The following is a 27616-nucleotide window of genomic DNA, read 5'->3' on the forward strand; positions in this document are numbered from 1 at the left end:
TTAATCGATTAAAACCTTGGTTAATCGATTAACGTGTTTCAAAAACGTGACTGATTCTGTTTTTCCAAGTTTTATGTTTCAACAACTTTTCAAAAACTTATGTTAATTGATTAAATCATGCCTTAATCGATTAACTGCATATTTCCAAGTATATTTTCAAATTACGAAAACTCAAATACGTTATGCACTTAATTTATACATGTTCAACACTAAGTTTATGCCTAGGATGCACATATTACATGTATTTCATGTATTTATGTGATGCATGAACATATTATATCTCAAAACTAAAATGATTTAAAGTTTTATGCATATGAGACATGTATTGAGTTTACCTAAGCCTTAGACTCAACCTAAACTAATTACTAGTCTAAGTCTAATACCAATCTTGAGACTTAAGCACGTTGATTTGTTGATGATCTTCAAACTCTTATAAACACAAGTTGTCCTCATCAAAACCAACACACATAGTGAGAAAGCTTTCCAAAGTGCTCCTGTTGACATGCGTACTTTCACATGTCCCAGGCTTCTTTAGCTGTTGTGGCATTCTGAAGCTTCTCAAAGTGGGTGTCATCAACATACTGATGCAGTAAGAATAGTGTCTTCTTATCCTTTTTCTTTGCTTCTTTAAACATGGCTCTTTGAATCTCTATGACTTCAGGACCAGGTACAATAACTCCATTCTCAATAACCTCATTCACCTCCTGAAATTTGAACAACACCTTCATTTGTGTGTTCCAACGATCTCAATTCCTCTCTGTGAGAATAAGTAGACTCATTGATGGAAGATCGTTGCCATTCCCAACCATCGTAGCTCAAGTGTCCATAGCATAGATCAAATCACACTTTCTTAGCATTCTTGCACACCTTTCAATCCAAGATCAACAACCTCATAATCTCCAATGATTCACATACAGTGAATACTTGATTTTTTTCTCACTCAATCGTAGCATAACATATTGTTTGAATGAAGGAGAAGAAGAAAATTCTTGTTAAACGTGGTTCCCGGATAGCAACATGCTCGTGATACCAGATGTTAGAGTTAGGAAGAAAATAATGAAGAATTTCTAAGGGAAGAGAGTAGGAAGTATGTGTATCAATGTATATTTATCATTATTGAAAAACGAAAAGTACATGCCCTTTATTGTAAGTCACCCAACTAATTGAACTGAATTTTAAATCCTACTTACTAAAAATAGAAAGTGTTAGTTTAAACCCAACTAACACTCAATCACTTAATCACTCACATATGGCTAGGATTATAAAGAATTTCTAACCTATAATACTACTATTACTTACCATTTCCCTTATTTACTAAAAACATTTCAATGCAAAAATGATTTTGACTGCTCAACACAAATTTTGAGAAAAGAACCAAGAGGACAATTACGAAAATGGAAATGTAAAGTAGCATGAAATTACAATGTATAGAATTATTACATGCAACAACAAAGTGTGACATTAGATATTTGTTATGAAATGAAACTATGGGACATGATGACAAGAGAAGACTCGCATAATTGGAGCCCTCGTCCCCTTCCCTTTATTATCATTAATCAATGCTACATCACTGTCATACATAGTATATTGCACTAGAAATTTGCTATGGTGCCTGCATTTTCCCCACCACATCAACTCTAATCTTCAGAACTTGATGCTGCAATATTGCACAAACCAATAAATAAATGAAGTGATTTAATTAACAATTTCTTTACTAGTTCCCTATATAACTCAAATTAATTGTAGGTGTGAAGCCTGGATTCCTCTAATTGGTGCATCCGAGTTATTCTTTTCTCACTAGCTAAACTTTCATCATAGTTTCAGAACTTTATTGCCCAATAAGCCTTATGGCCAGCTCTACAAGCAAATAATAAGATTTCCCATAAACGACTTGAAAGGGGTACACCCAATAGGTGTTTTCAAAGCTGTCAGATATGGGCAACGAGAATTGTAAAGCTTAAGGGACCAATCCTTCCGATGAGGAAATGAGTTTCTCAAGGATGTGTTTAACATCTCGATTGGATACCTCAGCTTGCCCATTACTTTGGGATGATAAGGTGAAGCAACCTTATGTTTCATCCCATTATGAGTGAGAACCTTGGCAAGCTAGGAATTACAGAAGTGAAAGCCTTCGTCACTGATGATAACTCGCGGTGTACCAAACAAGTTAAAAATATTATGTTTCAGAAATTTGATAATCGTTTTCCCATCACTAGTGGGAGAGGCTATTGCTTCTACCCACTTAGACACATAATCTACTCCCACAAGGATATACAAGTTAGAATGGGAGGATAGAAACGGACACATGAAATCTATTCCCCAATAATGAAACACCTCCACTTCTAAGATATTCCTATGCAGCATCTCATTATGCCAGCCAATGCCCTCAGTATGCTGACATGCATCACAACTTTATACATGGAAATGTGCATCTTTAAAAAGTGTGGGCCAATTAAACCCAGATGGGAGGACCTTAGTGTGGTCCTCTCACCATTATAATGCCCCCATAGGGCGAGTTGTGGCAATACCTAATGATACTCTTGGATTCACCTGAGCCTATGCACCTGCGCAATAGCCCGACATCCCCTATTCTGAAAAAATGAGGATCATCCCATAAGTAGTAAGTGGCATCCCGGAGAAACCTTTTCTTTTTTTAATAATCTAAGTTGAGAATGATCCATGGTGCCTTATAAATGGCCAGGTCCACAAACTATGGTCTTTCGCGGATATGAAAAAGTTTCACAACAGGAAACACATCTGTGATTTCCCTCTCTCTAGTGATCACCTTAGAATTGACCAACCGCAAAAGGTGGTCAACAATAATATTCTCTTTACCGCTTTTATCATGTATTTCCAAATCAAACTCTTGAAACAACTAGACCCATCAGATTAGTCGTGGATTGGAATCCGACTTAGTCAATAAATATTTCATCCCGCCATGATAAGTGTAAATTACTACCTCATGGCATATGAGGTAGCTTCAGAAATTTTCCACTGCCTACACTATAAACAACAACTCTTTTTCATTAGTTGCATAATTTTATTATGCAAGACTTAACAGGTTGTGGGCATATTGTATGACATGGGAATTTTTCTCTTTCCTTTGTTATAGTATATCCCAAATTGCATAATTGTTCGCATCACACATTATTTCAAAATAAGTTTTCCAATTAAGTGTCGTCATAGTTGGGGTGGTAACTAGGTTCCGCTTAAGTTTCTCAAAGGCTACGTAAGCATCATCAAAATAGAAGCGATAGTCCTTATTCATTAAATTGCTTCAGGCCTACCAATTTCTGGAGAAGTCCTTGATGAAGCGTCGATAGAATCAAACATGTCCAACGAAAGTATGAATTCCCTTGACATTAGCCGGTACTAGCAGTTTCTCTATAACTTCTAACTTAGCTTGATCAAACTCAAGAGTCCTAGCAGATATCTTATGGCCCATTACTATCTGCTTAGTGACCATGAAATGACACTTTTCATAGTTTAAGACCAGATTGGTTTTAACACACCTCTTGATCACGGACTTGAGGTTTTTCAAACACAGATCATAGGAGACCCCGAACACAGGAAAATTGTCTATAAAGACTTCACTACATTGCTCAACAAGATAAGATAAAATGGCCAACATAAACCACTGAAATGTGGTTGGCGCAATACATATCCCAAATGCCATACGATAGTAGGCATAGAAGGCTTGTCCATAAAGTCGTTCTCACATTTGATCCATGATGGGTAATGGAAAATGATCCTTATGGGTGGCTTTGTTAAGCCTCCATTAATCAATACACATTCTCCGACCTGTAATTGTGTGGGTTGGGACTAACTCATTTTGCTCATTCAGAGGAACACCGTGTGCTCCTCCTCTTCGATCGCACCTCTTGAGTAAATGTGAATGCAGATCTTCATGGTCTAGTTCTGTGAATGTAATACCCATGACTAGTTGGACTAGTCCAGTTCTCATCTCAAGACGTCGAGCATCCCTAGGTGGATACCTCAGTGCATTATAATTATGCTCAGGGTAAGGGTTCATACCTCATAAACCAAGGTTTCTGGTGTTGGAGTGTCACTGCTCGTTTTCCATAGCTTCTTCGGCTACCGACTTCAAGTTAGTACTTACTTCCTTCTACAACGTTAGTCGAGCAAGTTGCCTCTATTTTTTTTGCTTGACTGTTATTCCTTCATGTGGTTCGTTCAATCTCCGAATCAAATCTAAGCTGATTTTTCGGAGTCTTACCTCAAATAAAAGAAAACAAGACTCACAACAATGGTCAATTGTTAGACAAAAAATTTCAGCAAAAAGAGAAACAAAATAACTTAAAATAGTAACACAATTGCAATGCAACTTATCTAGACGCAAGTCCGTGACAACGAGCCCATTTTTCTAATTGGAAAACAAGATTATAAAACTACCTGAATATTACAAACAAGTATAGAAATAAGGGGTTGTCGTATCCACAAATACTTGCAAGATTATAGCCTTTCAACTTTTAAATTATTGCTTTAATTGAGATTGTGTTGGTTGATTGTATTGGTGACACATAAACTATTCAAAATTATAATATAATGAGAAGGAGAGTTGGGATTGAATTTCAAACTCACTACCCATACACACGTGATTCATAATTTATATCTATTCAGTAATGATTAATCCATACAATGACCTCAAAATTTCTAACAGCTAATATCTTAGTCAACTAGCAACTTATGCAACAAAGCCATGTGTCTAGTAACTTTAATTCATAATATTATTAAATTTGACTTGAAAAATTATGCCTCTATGTCTAGTAATCCATGCATGCAAGTTGAGTTAAAATACAACACCTTAATTGTATTAGTCACGAATGTCTTAGTCTATACTAACAGTACTAAAAATAGCTCTATGTCTAGCAACTACATTGATAAAGTCAAGTTTTATGAACATTCAAGTATACCTTATGTCTAGTAGACTATGCCATTAAGTTTAGGGATGACAATGAAAAACATACACGTCGGTACCTGCCCGAACCCAACCCGATTTAACGAGGACAACCCAATATGATTGGTTTCAAGTTCGGGTTTTATCCGAGTTGAACTTTCAGGTTCGAGTTTGATATTATTCATATCTTACCCTGAACCCGATTAATATATGTAAAATTATAAAATCACACAAAAATACTTATATTAAACCTATGTATATAGAAGTTTGGCATATGAAGAAGATCTTGCTCCTGACCTTAGCGCGATTTTGATGAAGACACCAACACCACATAAAAGAAAAAATGAAGAATACTTATGAAGACAAAGCTTCAAAATTTAGAATCTCAGTCTTTAGGTGCTTCTATCCTTATACTCAAAATATACAATAAGTAGTAATGCTTAAAAGTATTTTCAAAAAAAAATTGATAAACAAAAGTATAAATGAAAACAATTTTCAAAATACTGTGTAACAGGTTACTAGGTCTAAGTAACAGGTTACTGTGACTAAGTAACAGGTTACCAGAACTAAGTAACAAGTTACATAAGTGACAAACAAGTTATCCAACAAAAAATGATCAGGGTAATCGATTACACCTTTTGAGTAACCGATTACACAATACGGTAAAAAATTACTCTGTTGGACAAATCAATTGGGTAATCAATTACACCTTTTGAGTAATCGATTACAATCTATGAAAATCAATTACTCAATTGGGGACATAATTTTTGGATAATCGATTACTGAGAGCTATTGAACTAGTTTTCATATTCAAAATACACAGCTTTCAACCCAAAAGAAATGGTTTCATTCCAATCAATTTATACCTTTTCATAGAGGTGTTATGGCTAATTGGAAAGTCTGTATAAAGGAATTGAAACTCATAATTCATAAGATATAACTCACATACACAATCTAAACTTTTCAGAAATACTTTATCCACACTTCTTGCAACTTGTTCATAACTTTCAGAACATATTTTCTAAAGTTTCCTTAAGTGTTGTTTCAAGTTATTTAAACCTTCTCAGCATTAGTACTAAAGTATACAAAGAGTTATTGGACATCAAGAGTTTATAGTTTCAAATCTTGTAAAGGCAATCCTTGCCATAGTTAAAGTTTTCTTCATCCAATTTGTTGAATTACTTACTTTCACAAGGGTTTGATAAAGAAAAGGAATAGAGTCACTTGGAAAGGGTGTTTTCCAAAGAGTGATATAAGTATTAGAGAGTAAGTAAGGTACAAGGAAATATCGGGGTGAGAAATTGTAATTGCTACTCTTATTATCTAGTGAAGAAAACTCTTGTGTTGCAAGAGTACTGGATGTAGCCTTCGGTGGATTAGCAGGTGAACCACTATAAAATCTCTCTGTACTCTCTTTTCCCTTAACTCCTTAAATTTGCTTTATATTTTCTGCACAAACTTTCCGCTGCTAGTAACTCTTGAATTTTGCATAAAAATCTTTCGTAGTTTTTAAACAACTAATTCCCCTTCCCCCTCTTAGTTGCCATCTTAGTCTTACAAATGGCACAATAGCTTTTTTGAGTAAATTATTCTCAAAATTGATCATGTTTCTAAGATGGCTGCAAGATCATTTCTAGGAGAAGGTTCCAATATCAATCACCCTCCATGCTTTGTTGGAGAATGCTATGACTTCTGGAAGATCAGAATGAGAATATTTATTGAATCTCAAGATTTGGACATTTGGAACGCAATTGAGGAAGGACACTCTAAACCGTTCATAGTTGTCAATATTGTGAGGGAAGTGAAGCCGAAATCTTCATGGAATGATGAAGACAAAAATAAAGTGCACTACGATCTTAAAGCAAAATACATCCTCACTTTAGAACTTGGCATGGACGAATTCTTTAGAGTATCAAACCACAAATTTGCTAAATAAATGTGGGATACTCTAGAAACTACAACAAGAATGGACCGATGAGGTCAAAAGGTCGAGACTTAACACACTCTCCTAGGAATATGAAATGTTTTGTATGAAGCCTGGAGAGAAAATACTAGATTTACAAAACAGATTTACTCACCTTACAAATCATCTTATTGCACTTGGAAAAACTTTATCAAATAATGACTTGAACTTAAAAGTTCTAAGATCACTCACCAGAACATGTCAACCAAAAGTAACAGCCATTTCTGAAAAGAAAAGTTTATCAAAAATGTTCTTGGCTGCTCTATTTGGTAAATTGCAAGAACATGAATTAGAACTCATCCAACTTGACCAATATGAAGAGCAAGAAAAGAAGAAGAAGAATATCTCTCTAAAAGCAAAGGCTGATAGATATGATTCATTGGGAGGTGAATCAGAAAAGAAAGAGATGAAAGACATGGGTCTTTTTATAAAGAAGTTCAGCAAGTTCCTTAAAAGGAACAAAGGGGCTAAAACTAGACAAATAAAGAAGTTTACCAAGAACAATGACACATCCACTTCAAACCAAAACTTCACATGTTTTGAATGTGGTAAGCCTAACCATATGAAGATGGACTATCCCAACCTGAAAAAGAATGCCTTCAAAGGCAAGAATGAAATGAGAACTGGACGAAGAGCCTACATAGCTTGGGAAGACAATGATACCAGTTCTGTCTCTGAACTAGAAAATGAAGAACAAACACATCTCTCACTAATGGCATCTCATCACTCTGATGATGAAGAGGTAAATGAAACTAACCTATTTTTTCTTCTGAATTGCAACTTGCATTTAATGATTTACTTGATGAATACGTCAAACTCACCAAACTGTTTTTAAAACAAAAAACTAAGTTAGAAGTGTTCTGAAATAAACCATCAACTTCTTCATGTCAAAATTGAATTACTCTTGAAAAGAAAGTTTCAACATTAAGAGTTGAACTTAATAAGATAAACAAGAGTAGCAAAAATCTGGACAAAATTATTAAAGATCAGAGACATTCTGGAGACAGAATAGGTCTTGGCTATTCTAATAGTCAAGTTTCTAAGAAACAAAATGTCTCAACAAAGATAAACTTTCAAAAACAAAGTATCCATATATTTAATAGTAATAACAATAAATCTAGGATACAAATGCATCATCTCATATGCACTTATTGTAATAACCATAGGCATACACCAAACACTTGCATGCTTAGAAAACATGGTGTGCCCTTAGGTCATTACAGATGGGTTGAGAAAACTACTAACCATGTAGGACCTAAGGAAAATTGGGTACCTAATATTACTTAACCTGTTTTGCAAGAAAATTTGAGAGCAACATCCAATCTATAGTACTAGGATAGCGGTTTCTCAAAGCACATGACGGGCGATAAAGATACGTTATTTGTCCTTACTCCAAGGGACAAAGGCTATGTTACATACGGTGATAACAACAAAGGAAAATACTTGAAGTTGGTAGAATCGATAGGTCACATTCAACAACTATAGAAGGAGTAATATATGTCGAAGGACTCAAGCACAACTTGTTACCCTAATATATGGCATGCTACCCTAATATATGCATCATCGAAAGTAAGGATTCTAATAACTCTAAACTAATTGATAAGAGGATAAATAATATATATATATATATATATATGATTTACATAGATTCTTCTTTACCCATAAAATGTTTAGTTGCTAATAAAAATCATGATGCATGGCTTTGACATAGAAGAATTGCTCATACTCATGTGGATCATTTGAATAAACTGATTAAGAAAGATTTAGTTGTTGGTTTACCCAAAATGAAGTTTGTTAAAGACAAACTATGTAGTGCTTGTCAAATGGGTAAACAAATAAAAACTTCTTTCAAACCAAAGCATATAGTTTCTTCCGATAGTCCATTGCAGTTACTGCACATGGACTTATTTGGCCCCTCAAGGACCAAAAGTTATGGTGGTAACTACTATGCTCTTGTTATAGAAGACTATTATTCAAGATATACTTGGACTCTATTCTTAGTTCATAAGAATGAGGCATTCAACACCATTAGAAATTATGCTAAAAGAGTTCAAAATTAAAAATCTCTGACAATCGCTACTATAAGAAGTGATCATGGGGGAAATTTCAAAATGCTTCTTTTGAAGAATTCTGTGATGATTTGGGTATCAAGCACACTTTTTATGCTCCTAGAACACTACAACAAAATGGTGTTGTAGAAAGAAAGAATCGGTCCTTAGAAGAACTTGCTCATACAATGTTGAATGAACTAATCTCCCAAAATAATTTTGGGCTGATGCAGTTAGTACGACATGTTATGTTTAAAACAGAGTTCTTATAAGACCAATTCTCAAGAAAACCCCCTATGAACTCTTTAAAGGTAGAAAACCAAACATTTCTCATTTGCATGTATTTGGTTGTAAATGTTTTATTTTAAATAATGGTAAAGATAACTTAGGAAAGTTTGATGCAAAAGTTGATGAAGGACTATTCCTAGGCTACTCTCTTATGAGTAAAGCTTACAGAATTTTCAATAAAAGAACTGTAGCCATGGAAGACTCTGTTCATGTGTCTTTTGAAGAAACCAATCCTATAATAAAGGATGGGTTAACTCTTGATGAAAAGGACTTGTCAACTTCCCATTTAAAAGAGAATTCTTTTACTAATACAACAACAAATATCGAGCATTTGAAAATGGATGATACTCTATCTTCTTAAGAAGAGCATATTCATTCTGATTTACCCAAAGAATGGAGAAGTCAACGAGACCATCCTATTGACAACATCATTGGCGATATAAGCAAGGGTGTCACTACTCGTTTAAAGCTAAAAGATACTTGTTTAAACATGGCTTTAATTTCTCAAATAGAACCTTCCAAGATTGATGATGCAATCGATGATGAACATCGGATTCTTGCTATGCAGGAAGAATTGAACCAGTTTGAGAGAAATGAAGTTTCGTAACTTGTTCCTAGACCAGATAATAGGCATGTTATAGGAACTTGTTGGGTATTCCGTAATAAATCAGATAAAAAGGGAATTATTGTTAGAAATAAAGCTAGACTAGTAGCACAAGGATACAATCAGGAAGAAGGAATAAAGCTATTCGGTTGTTACTTGCATATGTTTGCTCTTTAAATTTTCAGTTATATCAAATGGACATAAATAGTGCTTTTCTAAATGGTTATATACAAGAAGAAGTGTTTGTAGAACAACCTCCAGGTTTTTAAGACTACAAACATCCTTCTCATGTATATAAACTAAAGAAAGCTCTTTATGGCTTAAAGCAAGCTCCTCGTGCTTTTTACGATCGTCTAACAAACTTTCTACTTGAAAAAGGTTTTACCAAAGGAAAGGTCGACACTACACTCTTTATTAAGAAAATAAATCATCATACTCTTCCCATTCAAATACATGTAGATGATTTTATTTTTTGTTCTACTAATGAGATTTTGTGTAGTGATTTTGGCAAAATGATGCAAGGGCAGTTTGAAATTTCTATGATGGGTAAGTTAAATTACTTCTGTGGATTACAAATCAAAGAACTCGAGGATAGTGTTTTTGTGAGTCAATCCAAATACTACAGAGACTTGCTGAAAAGATTTGAAATGGATGATTGCAAGCCAATTCACACTCCTATGGGTTCTGGTACACATATTGATAGAGATGAAGCTGGAAAATGCATTGATATATCAAAATATCGAGGTATGACTGGTATCCTATTGAATTTAACTGCAAGTAGACCTAATATAATATTTAGTGTCTATTTGTATGCTCGATATCAATCAAAACCAAAAGAGTCACATTTAGTTGCTGTCAAAAGAATCATTTAAAATCTAAAAGGCACGACTGACGTTGGATGATGGTATCCAAAGGAAGTATATGTGATTTGGTTGGATATTCAGATTCAGATTTTGCTGGATGCAAAACTGAGAGAAAAAGCACAAGTGGTACTTGTCATATATTAGGAAATGCACTAGTCTCATGGTCATGCAAGAAATAAGTCGGTGTTGCCCTAAGTACTTCTGAGGTAGAATACATAGTGGCAGGTAGTTGATGTGCCCAAGTGTGTGGCTTAAACAACCATTACGAGATTATGACTTAGACTTAGGATGCATTCCCCTAAAATGTGACAGTACTAGCGCTATAAATCTCACAAAGAATCCAGTAAGGCATTCTAGAACCAAACGCATAGATATAAGAAGAAAGCTGTATATGTAGAATTTGTTGATACTCGTGACCAACTAGCAGATATATTCACTAAACACTTGGAAAAAGAACCTTTCTACAAAATTAGACGTGAATTAGGCATATTTGATGAAGCCTACTTATCTTAAATGCTTATTCATGATTATATGTTTGCTTCATTATACTTATATTATGCCTACTTGTACTTAAAATTGTTTAATTCTCTATTCAAAATTTTCAAATTCTTGGGTATGCAATCGATTACATATGATCAGTAACCGATTACCATGCATTAGTATACCTGAAAATTCGAAATTATGGGTTCAGTAATTGATTACTCTAGAGAGTAACCGATTACAACAATGAGCCGAAATCTTCACTAACGGATAACCTTCCTGTGTAATCGATTACCTAAGATGTTTGTTTGAAATCTGGAATTTTTTTTATGTTGAGTAACCGATTACTCACTTTGAGAAATGGTTACTCTGACCAGTATTTAAGTTTTCCTCCTCATTTTTCAAACTCTTCTTCTTCCTCGTCAAACCCTTTTTTCGTGTCTACCCTAGACTTTCTCTACAATCTTCATCTTTGATCTGATTTGTGTGATTTTTGACTCATTTCATATTACATTTGGAATTCTAAACACTTCTATTCCATAGATTTCTTGTTTAGTGGCCTTAATCAAAAATCCCCAAATCCCTCAAACCTCAAAACCTAACTTTTTCAAAAACTCAATCAATGGCTTCATCATTAAGAGCTAAGAAGCAACGTACCAGTGTTCTCAAAGGAAGCAAGGAGCTTCTTCTTCTGAGGCTAATCCTTTGGATTTGGCACGTCTTCTCACAAATGATGAACAACGCAAGCTTTTCTCAAAGCATTTTCTTGGACGCTCCATCTTTGCTCGTAAGTATGGTAATATCAATAACTTTGAGTTTGAAGATTTTCATTTCCCTACTCTTCTAAGGCAACAAGATCTTTTTTATTTTTGTGAGAAATCAAATGCCTATTATCCTGAACTTGTTAAAGTATTTTACTACAACTTGAACTTTAGGAAAAATTGCCTAACATCCTATGTGAAAGGAAAAGAATTTGTCTTAGATGTGAAAACCTTCAGTTCAATATGTTGTAACATATTTTATCAAGGTAGCATAAAATATTTCAGTCTTGCATGCGAATGGGATAATTATGATAGAAAAGAGTTCTACTACTCTACGTGTAGAGTCTCTAAAAGGGAAATAGAAATGCGTAAGCAACTGGCTTTAGGTGAAACTGTAAAGAGTATAGATATCCTTGTTGTATAAAATCTTAATCTCGAAGATCGTTTGCTTCATTACTTTTTGAGCTATGTCATTCTTCCAAAATATTCAAATCATTCTCAAATAATGACATGGAATTACAATTGATGTATGCTCTTAAGCATAACCTTTCAGTCAATTGGGCTAATACAGTAATGACACATATGTGGTTTGTTCGAGATACTCACAACCTTTTGTCTTATACAATCTTCATAACCAACATACTTGAGCATTTTGGTGTATCCTCTTCTGGTGAATCCAAAGTCACACTTGATGCATGCGATAGTAAGATCGATGTGTGTGTGATCCACAAAATGGGCTTTTTTTTAGATCCCATTGATAGACTCTATAAGCATCAAAGTGATAGACAGGTTGCACCCAAATGCAAATATATCTGCTAACCCTCTTGAACATCAACACTCTGAGTTTCATGTTGAGTCTTCTTCATCTGTTCCCATGCCTACCAATTAGATAATCATGGATGAGTTATTCTTTCTTCGAGGCTACATCTCTTATCGGATAGATGCTCTTGACGCTCAGAATCAACATGTTCAATTCGAGCTTCAACGCCTATATTATAAGATCAATAGCATGGACCTTGATGAAGATAGCACTAACCATAAGTCTTAGAACATTTGTTGTCTAAGAATTCTATTTCTAACGTTGCATGATTGTGGACAAATTGTTGTTTTCGTTGTTTTTCTGGTTATGTTTGACCTTATACGAACATCTTTTAATTTAATGTTATGCTATGTTACCTTAATGATTACTTTTATGTTTCCTATATACATATTGTATGCTATATATATTGTGTTGGACTATTGACTTTTCTTCTTTTTGGTGAAGTCAAAAGGGGGGGGGGAGTTGGGAGAGGGTATTTTTTGTATAAAATTATTTTAGGCACATAACTCCAAATCAAAGGGGGAGCATACAAAATCGGGGAAGCATACTCAAAATAAGTCAAGAATATCACAAATATGCTACTCTCATAAAACTACACTGTCAAGAAGATAGTGGTTTGTCATCGTCAAAAGGGAGGAGATTATGAAGAAGATCTTGCTCCTAACCTTGGCACGATTTTGATGAAGACACAAACATCACATAAAATAGGAAAAGGAAGAATACTTATGAAGACCATGAAGATAAAGCTTTAAAAATTTGATAAACACAAGTATAAATGAAAACAATTTTCAAAATATTGTGTAAGAGGTTAATAGATCTACGTAACAGGTTATTGTGACTAAGTAACAGGTTACCAGAACTAAGTAACAAGTTACATGAGTGAGAACCAAGTTATCCAACAAAAATTGATCAGGGTAATTGATTACACCTTTTGAGTAACCGATTACACAACACGGTAAATAATTACTCTGTTGGACAGAACAATTGGGTAATTGGTTAACCTTTTGAGTAATCAATTACATCCTGTGAAAATCAATTACTCAGTGGGACAAAATGTTTGGGTAATCGATTACTGAGAGTTATCGCACTAGTTTTCATATTCAAACTAGACAGCTTTCAACCCAAACGAAATGGCTTCATTCCAATCAATTTCTACCTTTTCGTAGAGGTGTTATGATTGATTGGAAAGTCTATATAAAGGCATTTAAACTCACCATTCATAAGATATAACTCACATACACAACCTAAATGTTTCTGAAATACTTGCTCTATACTTCTTGCAACTTATCCATAACTTTCAAAACATATTTTCTAAAGTTGTCTTAAGTGTTGTTTCAAGTTATTTAAACCTTTTGAGCATTAGTACTAAAGTATACAAAGATTTATTGGATTACTAAGAGTTTATAGTTTCAAATCTTGTAAAGGCAATCCTTGCCAAAGTTAAAGTTTTCTTCATCCAATTTGTTGAATTACTTTCTTTCACAAGGGTGTGATAAAGAAAGGGGATAGAGTCACTTGGAAAGGGTCTTTTCTAAAGAGTGACATAGGTATTAAAGAGTGAGTAAGGTACAAGGAAATCTCAGAGTGAGAAATTTTAATTGCTACTCTTAATATCTAGTGAAGAAATCTCTTGTTCTGAAAGAGTATTGGACGTAGCCTTCGGTGGACAAGAATGTAAATAAGTATAAAATCTCTATGTACTCTCTTTTCTCTTAACTTCCTAAATTTACTTGATATTCTTTGCATAACTTTTCCGTTGCTATTAACTCTTGAATTTTTCAGAAAAATCTGTCATAGTTTTTCAATAACTAATTCACCCCCCTCTTAGTTGTCATCTCAGTCTTACATGACATATATATATAGAACCTATATATACAGAAATTAAATATGTGTTTCGGGCGGGTTCTCAATGGGTTCAGGTTACACGAAATCCGATGAGTTTGGGGCTAGTATCATTATGTTTAACACCGCTTAATTTAGGTTCAGATTTTGATTTTAGATTTCAGCTTCTGGGTTGGGTAATCACAAACCCAACCCCGATTCGTCTTGTTATTATTCCTAATTTTGTTTGACAATTATAAAATCACAAGTTTAGCACTATGTATAGATACTAAAACTCATGGGGTGGTAGAACCACTCAAAATGAGGAGAGATTAACACCTAAAATACTTACACTTAGTTTCTATGAGCTATGTGAGCTAAGCTCTCTAAAACTTAGTAAAATGACGATTACAATTCATAACAATAAAAGTGAGTCTTTTTGACTCGGGCTGGAAGTCTTTAAATACATTTTTTATGGTGGCTTCTGCGCTCATTATACTACTTGTCCATTGAGTGTGGCTTCCAGCTGGCTAGACGCGACATTTGAAAGAACCAATGTGCGCGGAGAGTGACTTTAAGTGTTGGGCGCACTACCTAATCCGCTCAACTCATTTGTGCATGCTGAGCATATGAGTTATACATTGAGAGTTAGCTTTAAATACTTTTAATTTAGACCTGCGTTGAGTAAGGTTGTTCGCGGTCCATTTGGATCGATATTTAGTTAAAAAGTCATTCGATCCAAACACGTAACTAACATGTAGTTCGGTCTGGTCTATTTATATTAAGATATACAATCCAATCCAATCTGATCCAAATATTCTAGACAGTTTCGGCTCAGTTTGGATCGATTTTTATAAAAAATTAAAATTGCACATACACCCAAAACTCATAAAAATTACTAATTATTAAGCATAAAATAGCAAAAAATAGTGTTCAACAACATTAACAAAGTGTTCAACAACATTAATAAAGTGTCCAACAACATTAAAAGTAAACAACAACAAAAAACAATAATAAAGTAAATGACACCAACAATAGTAAAGTAAACAACAACAACAACAATAACAGCTGTAGTAATAAAAACAACACCAAAACAAAAATTAAACAATTTAGCAGTGAGGAACAAGAGGTGACCGAAAACCGGACTAGACCAATCGGTCTTTAACAAAAAAATCCAATACAATCCAAACACTTTCGAGTTTTGCAGTTTTGATCTATTTTGAATCGGTTTTCAGATGTAGTTTTGGATCGGTCTAGACTCGAACACCCGTAGCATTGGGTGTGGCTCTTCCTCCACTAGACGTGGCTCTATCATTGAGGGAATATATGAAATGATGTCCAGTTCGCTTTGTGTGATCATTGCGCTGAGCTTAACCGAGTTTGATATGGAAACTTATAATTTTTCGATTTTTCCTTCAGATTAAGCCTGCAAAACACTTTAGAGATACTATTTGGTCAACTAAACAAGTCCTAATTATATAAGTCCAATTTCATCTATTTGAGTTCATTAAGTAGTTAAAGTTCCATGAAAATAGTGTAAGAATATGATCAAATTAACACTTAACAGGACTCTAGGAATTTCAAGTAAAAACACACTACCATAGCTAGAGACGTCAAAAGGACTAGAAATATGAGTTGTATGAAGTAGAATAGTTTTGCCACTTTGTAAAGCTATAGGAGTAGTAAAGATTTTCATGGTGCATTGCACTTATTGATTCTCACAAAAAAGCTTAGTATTATTGTTGTTGTAGTTTATGTTATATTTCCAGTTGAAACAATGATGTAACAATGTCACATTTCCATATATTTTTTAGTTATTTCATCATGCCTATTTTATTTATCACATTGGAGAATCTTTGGGTTTCTCTTATGATCATAAATGGATTTGGGATTCATAATGTCTTTTAATTCTTTCATGTCTTGCTTAGATTTTAAAAACCCGTTTGGTTTCTTTGTTTCCTTCAGAAGGTATCAAGTGGCACCCCTGACTTTTGGGGTTTCTTAATTACCTACGTGGAATTGAAGATAAATCTCAGATTTCTAATGATATATTAGTTCCTTAGATGAAAGTTTAATGTGATACCTTAGTGTAACTAGTTTGAGTATTCTTTTTTTCTTTTCCATTGTTAGTAGTTACAATAACTAGGAAAACATGAGAAGTATGCTTCAGTCCAGAGCTTGAAATCAATAAGTATGTTGTCTTAATCTCTGATGAAGCCATAATCCCTAGTATTTCCATAATATAACTTTAATTCTCTAGTATCTAGACATGTTAGTTGGTGATAATAGTTTGCTTCAATCAGAATGGTAACAATCATCACCAACCAACTTGACTTAGAAGGGGAGGATGACCTCTAGCTACACCAATCTTTGTGGTATCGATATTGAGATTTTAATAGTCCATATTACTTGTTGCATAGGTGTGATAACCTATCTTTTCCTAATAACAGTTTTCTTCGATCACAGTGGCAACAATAACACCTATTCCTTTGTGGTATGTTATATTTAATTCTTCTAATAAAGAAAAAAATACTCTGATATTTCTTACTTAGGGCAGGATTTTCGAGAAGTGTTTAACCTTTTTAAACTATATAGCTTAAATATGGTTTACAAAATTATAGTGATACATTTTTATGACATTCTTAAAACTTCTCAATCAATAAATAAATGATAATTTTGCAATAATGTTTGGAAGTTCATATTCAGTGAAGAAGTTATGAAAAAAATTTCTCAAAAAAATGCTTTAAAATAAAGTACATTAAACCAATAAATTTGAAACATTTGATGACAAATCAAATAGAATAATTTTCTTCCACGTCTTTTTTGTAAAACCAAAGATTCACCTTTAATATAAAATATCAAACATAACCCTTGTACAAAATTGAAACTTTATAAAAAAATCTAAAAATTGTTAATAACATATGAAAAAACCTACTAATTTGAATATCAACATTTTAAATTGTATCATGCGAAAAATATAAGAATAAGGGGAAATGTAAGAACTCAAATATTTATTTTGCTTCACAATCAATCCACATAATAGTTGCATCCAATTACAAAGTCATCAATAATTAAGGGATTTTCTTCCACTAAATGGAGAAGTTTCAGAGTCTCTTCTTAACTTGACGCCCTAGAGCACTCTCATGACATCATTAAACAATGTCATTATAGGTACCCCATATTTCAGAATCCTAACTATATAGGTATCTATTCCTGAAAAAATTACGTATTAAGTGCATCTTGATTGAAAAAATTATAGTCTTAGTACACTTTTTTCATAAATTACATCTGTGTGTGGAATGTTGGGAAGTAGTGTCTGTCATGCAAGAGTTATAGTGTTTCCCTTCAAATAGTGGTTGTTAGTCATGTTTTTCAGGAAAATTGTGTCTCAGAAGCGCGTCTCCAATTTTTATCAACAAAATTGAGCCTCCTACACCTGATTTGCATTTTTCTCTCAACTTATAAGAATTCCATTACCTAAAGCAAGATTCTTATGTTATTTAGATTTCAGTGAAATTGTGCTTGCGAAGCAAGTCTCCAATTTTATCAATAAAATCAAGCATCTTACACCCAATTTCCATTTTATGATTGCACAAACTCTCCCAAATAATAGACATAAACAATAAACACCAAGAATAACTAACAAAACGAGGTTGGTGAAGATTAAGACGAAGTAAAAAAGAAAGTTGTTGGATATGAAATTGGATTACACTACAATATGATCAACTTCAATATATGCATGAAGTTGGGCACGTATGGGACAATACTGTAACTTTGAAAAATATGAAATTTTATTAGAACTTCCACATGTATGGAACAATATTGGTAATAAAAGGTGAGAATCATTTCTTGTATAAAAAGTTTTAAATCATAAAATTGATTTTACAGGAGAGGAATCTCAAATTTCATTTCTCAATTATAAATTCGTAAAACCATATTTGCAATTCATTATTAAAACATTTGACATTTCCCTCCTTTTCAATTTCAAAAATCATTAACTTTTCACCCTTTCCTCTACCACATATTATAGAATGATGGCCATTTCAATCACTCCAAACCATGCAACTTCGTTCTATGCATTATTCAATCTCTTCAATGGTTTTTTACCCCAATATGAGTACCATTACCTAGTTCTTTAAGATAAAACTCTAGTTTCTAGCTTTGTGATTTCATTTATATATATCATTATTGTTTGAAAATTTTGTTGGGAGATCTTGATCCATGGGTTACAATATTTCTCCATATGCTAAGTGAAAGAAGCATATAAGTGAGTTTGACACCACATCTTGACCCAAAACCTTAAGACATTAGGTCTATGGGTCCATCCACTTATATGCTCTTTAATTCATCCATTTTTACCCAATGTGAGACTTCTTCATTCACACTTGGAATACCCAACATCTCCCCTTCAAGTGTGAATTCCCCTCCGAGTATTGGATACACTAGAGCTCAGCTCTCTATCTACTTGCACCGTTGTTGACTTATCATTTCATCAACGGAACACGCCGCCTTGACCTCTCGTCAGGAAGACATTCGACACAAGGATCCCTCATGGATCTATCGACCACTTGTCGCTTCAATACTTCGTTGAGCTGTCGAACCATCGGTTATGATACCACTTGTTGGGAGATCTTCATCCATGAGTTACAACATTCCTCCATGGGCTAAGTGAAAGAAATATATAAGTAGGCTTGACACCACATCTTGACCCAAAACCTTAAGACATTAGGTCTATGGGTCTATCCACTTATATGCCCTTTAATTCATTCATTTTTGCCCAATATAAAACTTTTTCATTCATACTTGGTATACCCAATAAAATTCTTAGGTGTTATGTGGTGGTCATGGTATTATTATATATGCCTAGTAGCATAGACAATACACGGATTAACAATCTCATAGTATCATAATTTGGTCCGGGAAATTGACTATTCTACAATAAATGAATGAGATATAAAAAAAATTACCTTGTTATGAAGAATTAATAAGCTGTGTATTACAACTTAATGATTAATTTTTTAGATTAAAGCATTTGTCAATTGAAGGGTCAAATTCGAATCTGTCCAAACTTAATTGGATTCATACATGATTGAGTTTTATTATATCTTGGTTTGAGTTCAACAAATTAGTCGATCAACATTTAGGGTTGGGTAAAACACATACCTTATTCGGCCTAACCTATCCAAATCTCACCCCTAGTATCTCACATCCAAAAATCTTATGTATTTCCTTGTAGCTAATAGCAGAACCCCTTCACCATTTCTTCTCATATTTACCTTTGTTCCTTCTTTGTCCCCATTAAATAATATTAGTAATACCCTTTTCAGAAAAATAGTAGAAAATATTATTTACAGTAGTGTTATTTCAATAATTCAAATTTAATAACTTCTCTTAAAAAAATAAATTATCTCTCCTTTACTTTTTATCTTTTATTTGTACACACATACCCAAAAATCATTTGAAAACCAAAGAAAAATTTATTATCACAATTGTGTCATTAAAATACAGTTTTTTCTAATCACGGTCTGAAAAGGAACTAAAAATGTAAAGTCAATTACAAAAAAATTAAAATATATTATTAAAAATTAAATATAAAACTTTCAACACTAACTTTAGACTTTTTAGTTATTTAGAAAGAGCAATGGTTAAAAAAAGAAAAAAGAAAGAATTACAAAAGATAGAGAAATGTGATTTCAAAGTGTAAGTTGTTAGCTGATTCTTATTCTTTTCTACAGTCATAACTCATCCTAGTTTGAATATTGGCAAAAAGATGCTCCACTTTTAATTACACTTCAAATTTGGTTGTTGAACTTTGTTTTGTATCTTTGGTCCTTTAGGTGAGATTTGTTGAGTGGGAGATTGTGGTCCAATTTCCTAACTAGTTATTATTGGAGTAATGCATGACTTGTTTTTTTTTTTTTTTTTTTCTATTGAAGTTAGTACTATATTCTAGCCAGAAAATTTTGTGCGATATTTTATTCTAAAATAAAATAATAAACAAAGTAATAATTTTAAATTGAGAAAATAATTAAAAAGTTTAAATTTTATTTTATAGAAATCAATCAATTTATCAATAATATTTTTAATTTAATTATTATCAATCTTAAGGATACAATTGTCATCATCATAAAAATGTTTCAACTTCATTAATCATAGACATAAACTCAGTAATATTGAATGTGAAAAAAATGGAATATATTGTTATAGTTTTTTTGTTTAGGGTGTAATATTACTTGTAGCTATTTTATAACCCGAAAACATGGCAGCCTTCACTTGCGATATTAACATACTATTCTGACCTTAAAAAAAGGGAAGGGAGTTAATGGATTGATTCTAGGCATTTTACAAATTTTGTACCCACTTGTGATTTTGAAAATACTATGTATGCCATACAGCCATACTACTGGCACATGTGGTCTAAAACTTTAAGATTTGGATAGCTATATGGAAACAGTCTTGAGTATTATTCTAATTAAGGATTGCAAAAGTTGAGTTCAATAAATTGAGAAGATTATATTTAGAAATAACACATAACAACAAAAGTGAAACTTTCAGATAATATGATAAAAACTTTAAGAAAAAATATGGTCTGACAATAATTTGACATTATATATTAGAATAAATTACACTGACACCCCCTGAGTTTTAGTGAAATTAGATAAACTACCTCTCACTTTTCTAAACTTACACAAACCTCGCCTAGTTTTATACTTTCATTATACTGACCACCCCTGTATAATAAATAAGTGTAACTTTTTAAACAAAAAATGTGATAAATGCAATTAAGTTAAACAAAATATGATATATTGTCTAGACAAGTCTAAATAATATACAAATCAATATATCTTTATTATCTTTATCTTTGGTTCGTTACACTACATTGTAAGAGTGATTTAAACAACATTTCTTTATAATTGTTGATGCATTTTGTAACAAAAAAATAATAAAGATACATTAATTTGTATATTATTTAGACTTGTGTACACAATATATCATGTTTTATTTAACTTAATTGCATTTATCACATTTTTTTGTTTAAAAGATTACACTTATTTCTTATACAGGGGTGATCAGTGTAATGAAAGTACAAAACTGGGGGAGGTTTGTGTAAGTTTAGAAAAGTGAGGGGTGATTTGTATAATTTCATTAAAACTCAGGGGGTATCAGTGTAATTTACTCTATATATTAAGTAGGATTTGGATTTAGTACTATTTGTATGGTGTAAACGATTAAGATAAAATAAGTCTTATATTCAGTCTAACTGATTTAGCCAACTAAATTATTCAATAAAACTGAATATGACTTTATATAAATTAAAGATTATATATAAAATTAATGATTTTGAGTAAAATTATATGATCAAATGTTAGAGAGGAGCTTTACTTTGAAATTTCAATATTTTATAGTTGTTGTCAACGGAAACTCCGTTATCAATTCAAACAAAACCGTCCATCTTTATCAAGCAGTCATCTTCCAATTTCTATCTCTCCTATTCAAGATCCAAATGAAATCCACCATGGATATATAAATCTTTATTATTTGACAGATATATCTTTATTAATTTCTCCATTTTTTATTTGACAGATATGGTGGAAGAATACAGGTACCAAATACCCCACATATGCATCAAGGCTTGTATCTTGTACCTTAGGGACAATAAATTAATATTCCCTTATATACCCTGTATCTTTATCCTTTGGTTAGTTTTTAGTACAAGATTTTGAAGGACTTTATGATCCATCCTAGATCAACTTTCACTATCACGCTCAAACTACCCCTTTAATTATTTAATAAAAATTACTTGTGGAAAATATATTTTTATGTTAAATTATACAAATCAATAAATATAACTTATATTTATTTATCATTCTTGATTTAGTTACTTTTGGTTAATACTTTTTATTTTTAATTGATAGTTTTAAAGATAACAATATTTCAAATACTATTAAGTACTCAAGCACTTGGAAAATATATTATAGTCTGAGTAATTTTTAGTACTCAAATAATTGGAAAATGCATTATATTTTAGTTGATAGTTTCGAAAAATAATAATGTCTTATTAAATTACTATCTTATAAAATTAACAATAAGCCTAATATATAGTGCTTGTACTACTGATGGAAGATAGTATTATGGAACCATATTCTAGTTAGAAATCTTAATTTACTAAATCAAATAGGTCATACATACAAGTGTGTGAATTATATATATATATATATAGTACTTGTACTAATGAAGGAAGATAGTATTATGGAACCAAATTCTGGATATGTGAAATTATATGACCTTTTTGAGTAGGTATTGTTTGAAAGAATTTTATTTAACTTACAGCTGATAATATTATTATGACTTACCATTGCCCTATGTAATGAAAACATTTCAATGCAGAAATGATCTTGACTGCTCAACACAAAGTTTTATAGACTAAGTAATAGAAAATTATGAAAATTGAAGATAAAGTAGCATGGAATTACAATCTATAAATTATTACATGCCACAACCAAGTAAAACATCAAATTTGTTTACTGACGAAATAACTAGACCAAAGTGTTATGAAATGAAATTATGGGACACGCTGACAAGAGAAGACTCGCATAAGTGGAGCCCTTGTCGCCTTCCCTTTATTATCATTAATCAATGCTACAGCATTGTTATACAAAGTATCCTACACTAGAAATTTGCTATGGTGCCTGCATCTTTCCCACTACATCAACTCTTCAGAACTTGATGCTGCAATATTGCACAAACCAATAAATAAATGAAGTGATTTAATTACCAAATTTTATACCAAAAGTAATCTATGCTAGTGAGACGTACTTTAGGCTTAATTCTATTAATTGGCTAAATTTCAGTAACTAGCTAACAAAAGAGCAAGGATGCATATACAGGATAATGATTTATCTCTCACAAACATGTGAGAATAGTATGTAAAAGAGTAATTTCATGAAAACACTTTTATGAATTTTAATGAAATTTTTTATGGGTTTTATTATTAACCATTATTTCCAAAAACTCAGGCATTACGCTAAATATTTAAATGATGGTTGTTAAGAGATAAGAATAATGTGGAGAGAAGCTTAGCTCCATTCATCCATTTATGGGTGTTATCACTTTATTAATATTTAGATGAAAAACTTGACAATTTCATTAAAAAGGTAAGTAAAAAGATAAGGAAATTGTGAGGTAAACCAGATAAGGAAATTGTCAAATCATGATGTAAGAAATTGTTACATAAATTTCTATTTTGTACTTAAATTTAATTTATGCAATTATTAGGGATTATAAGTTCCATCATCATGGAGAATTTTAATAGCATATTATAAACAAATTCACTAAAATATAAGTAATGCAGGATAGCTATTCAAATCTACTTTATTATTTTTGTTTCTTCTTCCATATTGTCATCTAATTGCACACAAAGAGTTGATAGATAGTATGGTGTTTTGTATAAAGAACATTTTTCTATTTTTAGAAAATTATACTTTTACTCCTTCTTTATAAAATCATATTGTGGAAATTAATGTGAATTAAAATAAATTGATTAACATGGTTATGATATAAATTTACAATGGATAGAAATACCATACGTATTACAGTTGGTGGAGGTGCTGATCTTGTAAGGGAGATTGACCCCACATTTGCCCGGGAGTGATGCTGCATTCTCCGGATTGAATTGGGTCGAAGCAGCCACTGATTTGAGGCAATTGCAAGCTGTTTGTTTGTCAGCGGTGCTTTGAGCCAACGCCACGAGTCCCTTGACTCCGTTGCAGCATGTTCCAGGAACAGCTCCACCGGACTGCAGGTAAGTGAGGCATGGAGCTAGGCTACTAACAACCTGTCCACATGTTATGGTAGCCTGTGCAATGGGTGCACCCACCACTACCATGCACATTAGAACCATACATGCTACCTTAATGCTTGCCATTACTTTACAAACTAATTTACAGTGTATTTGCTTTTATATATTGCTTACTTTACTTGGTGAGTATATACCATGCAGGGTTAGGGGTTTATATCTAGCAAGTTACCCGTGCATTTGCACGGGACGATAGTTTTTGCCGCATGATTAAGAACACATATTACGTGTGCATTTATGATTAAGAATATGTATGTTGCTCGTGCATTCGCATGATTAAAACCATATATGTTACCAGTGCATTCATATAGCTAAAAATTATTAATTATATATAAAATCATACGGTTAGATCATACAGTTTAACTGTTTAAATCGGATAAACTTAATATGGGTCATCTACTGGTTTAACATCTTGCTCGACTTTCTCAACATTGTTTTTTACACATACATAACATGATATAGTTAGTAGTATCCTATTAATCAAAAAAATCATCAATAAATTTATAATTTCATTATTATTTGATTCTAAAATAAGATTAGTATAAAAATAAATATTATTTAACTCTAAAATAGCTACAAACAATATGTTATTATTCATATTATTATTATTATTTTAATATTGTTATAGTAACATTATATTTTAATATTGCATAGGTAATCATATTCATTGTATTTTTAAATAAATCACATGTAATGAGGGCTTGAGAGATTGACAGATGTCATGAGTGAGTTCTTGAGAGATTGACACATGTCATTAAGAGATTTACATATGTCATGAGGGATCTTTAGTTTTGATGAGAGGTTGACACATGTCATGAGAGTTTGAGAGATTGACACATGTCATGAGAGAGTTTTTTTATTTAAAACGGTATATGTTACCAGTGCATTCATATTGTTAAAAATTATTAATTATATATAAAATCATACGGTCAGACCATACGGTTTAACTGTTTAAATCGGATAAACTTAATATGGGTTATCTACTGGTTTAGCATCTTGCTCGACTTTCTCAGCATTGTTTTTTACACATACATAACACGATATAATTATTAGTATCCTATTAATCAAAAAAATCACCATCAATAAATTTATAATTTCATTATTATTTTATTCTAAAATAAAATTAGTATAAAAATAAATATTATTTAACTCTAAAATAACTACAAACAATATGTTATGATTCATATTATTATTATTATTTTAATATTGCCATAGTAATATTATATTTTAATATTGCATAGGTAATCATATTCATTTTATTTTTAAATAAATCACATGTCATGAGGGCTTGAGAGATTGACACATGTCATGAGGGAGTTCTTGAGAGATTGACACATGTCATGAAAGATTTTTAGTTTTGATGAGAGGTTGACACATGTCATGGGAGCTTGAGAGATTGACACATGTCATGAGGGAGTTTTTTTTATTATATAGGTAATAGATAGATTGTGGAAATTAATGTGAATTAAAATAAATTGAGTAACATGGTTATGATATAAATTTACAATGGATAGAAATACCATACGTATTACAGTTGGTGGAGGTGCTGATCTTGTAAGGGAGATTGACCCCACATTTGCCCGGGAGTGATGCTGCATTCTCCGGATTGAATTGGGTCGAAGCAGCCACTGATTTGAGGCAATTGCAAGCTGTTTGTTTGTCAGCGGTGCTTTGAGCCAACGCCACGAGTCCCTTGACTCCGTTGCAGCATGTTCCAGGAACAGCTCCACCGGACTGCAGGTAAGTGAGGCATGGAGCTAGGCTACTAACAACCTGTCCACATGTTATGGTAGCCTGTGCAATGGGTGCACCCACCACTACCATGCACATTAGAACCATACATGCTACCTTAATGCTTGCCATTACTTTACAAACTAATTTACAGTGTATTTGCTTTTATATATTGCTTACTTTACTTGGTGAGTATATACCATGCAGGGTTAGGGGTTTATATAGAAAACAGAAGAGGAGTTTTATGAATTGAGAGGTTAGAACATAATCATGCACTATAAAATGGACGGTGGCCTAAGCCAATCTAAATTATACACGTGGTTTATGTTGATAGTACCTCTACATTAACCTAGAATAAGATGGGAATCTAATGTGAGCAGTCATTCGAAATAAAAAACAGAGAGACATTACTACAACAATTTGCTTCATTCCAATAAAAAAAGGTTATGCATACCATCTTCATTCCAATAAAAATTTAAGATATTACTCAGGTATAATTATTAATTATATATAAGATTTATATGATATATAATATTCAATAAGATTATATATTGGATATTTACTGCCAAATATAATATTTATCTTTTATTCAATTGATGATCAACTATACATAAGATTAAGGACCACATAAACAGTTTTAATTGGTATCACATAATTTATGATTATTGTTTACTAACAGGATAAACTACAAAGGCTTTGATTATGATTTATTAATTCTATAAAAGTTATCCTATGGGATCTAAGATCTTATTTGATATGAAGCTCCTATTGTTACCAAAGATGCATGTGACAGCAATGGATTTGTTAGCAGTTGGGTCCCAATAAATGCTCTATGGTGCATCCCCTTGTCTTTGAGCACTTGGCCAAACATTTACGTTAGATTTATTGCCCGGCACTAAGTTTAATCTCAATTTCTCAACTATATATCTCTACCTTGATTTTTACAATTGTACAACTTCCTTAACGGAAGAAGAAATATTCCAACACGTTCTCTTTCGTGCCTTTTTTCTTCTCTTTCCTGCAAACAAAAAACTTATATAATTGTACGTTCAATATTTTCCCACAATTATTGAAATCAAACCGGCAGAGGTTCAAAGGAATGGTGAATTTATTTCTATTTACATTCTTCTAGATATTGTATTTACTTGTTTGATTATGTTAGCTTCTATAATGACATGAATTGCGTCTAAAACAAGTTATTTTAAAAAAGTATTTTCAGGACACAGTTATTATTATTTGAGATACATAATCAAAAGTTATTTACATTATCAATTAGGACTTGGTTAAATAATCTATTTGTTTTCTTTTTAGCAAACCCGGGATTTAAAGTCTTGTGATTGGAAAAAAAAATCTCATGACAAATGTGGATTTATTTGGATCAAATAAAGTTGTCTCTAATGAAAGATATTTGTGGCTAGCCCAATAATTTTTTGTATAAAATTTAGCTTAAAATATAGTGTTTA

General features: G+C 32.4%; 2 protein-coding genes across 3 annotated transcripts; both read right to left on the bottom strand.

The window, feature by feature from the left end:
* Positions 1505-24564, bottom strand: LOC109350055 (non-specific lipid-transfer protein 1-like). 2 transcript variants are annotated; one of them, XM_019591186.1, is made up of 2 exons: positions 24154-24564; positions 1505-1657 (listed from the first exon to the last, which is right to left on the bottom strand). In XM_019591186.1, exons 1-2 carry the CDS (start codon positions 24489-24491, stop codon positions 1645-1647), a joined length of 351 nt encoding a protein of 116 aa, XP_019446731.1. In that variant the 5' UTR covers positions 24492-24564; the 3' UTR covers positions 1505-1644. The 2 variants fall into 2 exon arrangements, with proteins under 2 accessions (XP_019446731.1, XP_019446722.1); XM_019591177.1 differs by lacking the exon at positions 1505-1657 and adding an exon at positions 23001-23302 and having other exon boundaries at positions 24160-24564.
* Positions 1505-26332, bottom strand: LOC109350044 (non-specific lipid-transfer protein 1-like). The gene is made up of 3 exons (XM_019591166.1): positions 25948-26332; positions 23257-23296; positions 1505-1612 (listed from the first exon to the last, which is right to left on the bottom strand). The coding sequence occupies exons 1-2, from the start codon at positions 26283-26285 to the stop codon at positions 23284-23286; spliced, it is 351 nt and encodes a 116-aa protein (XP_019446711.1). The 5' UTR covers positions 26286-26332; the 3' UTR covers positions 1505-1612; positions 23257-23283.

This window comes from Lupinus angustifolius, chromosome LG01, assembly GCF_001865875.1.
Source record: "Lupinus angustifolius cultivar Tanjil chromosome LG01, LupAngTanjil_v1.0, whole genome shotgun sequence".
In the NCBI taxonomy this organism is placed as follows: domain Eukaryota; kingdom Viridiplantae; phylum Streptophyta; class Magnoliopsida; order Fabales; family Fabaceae; genus Lupinus; species Lupinus angustifolius.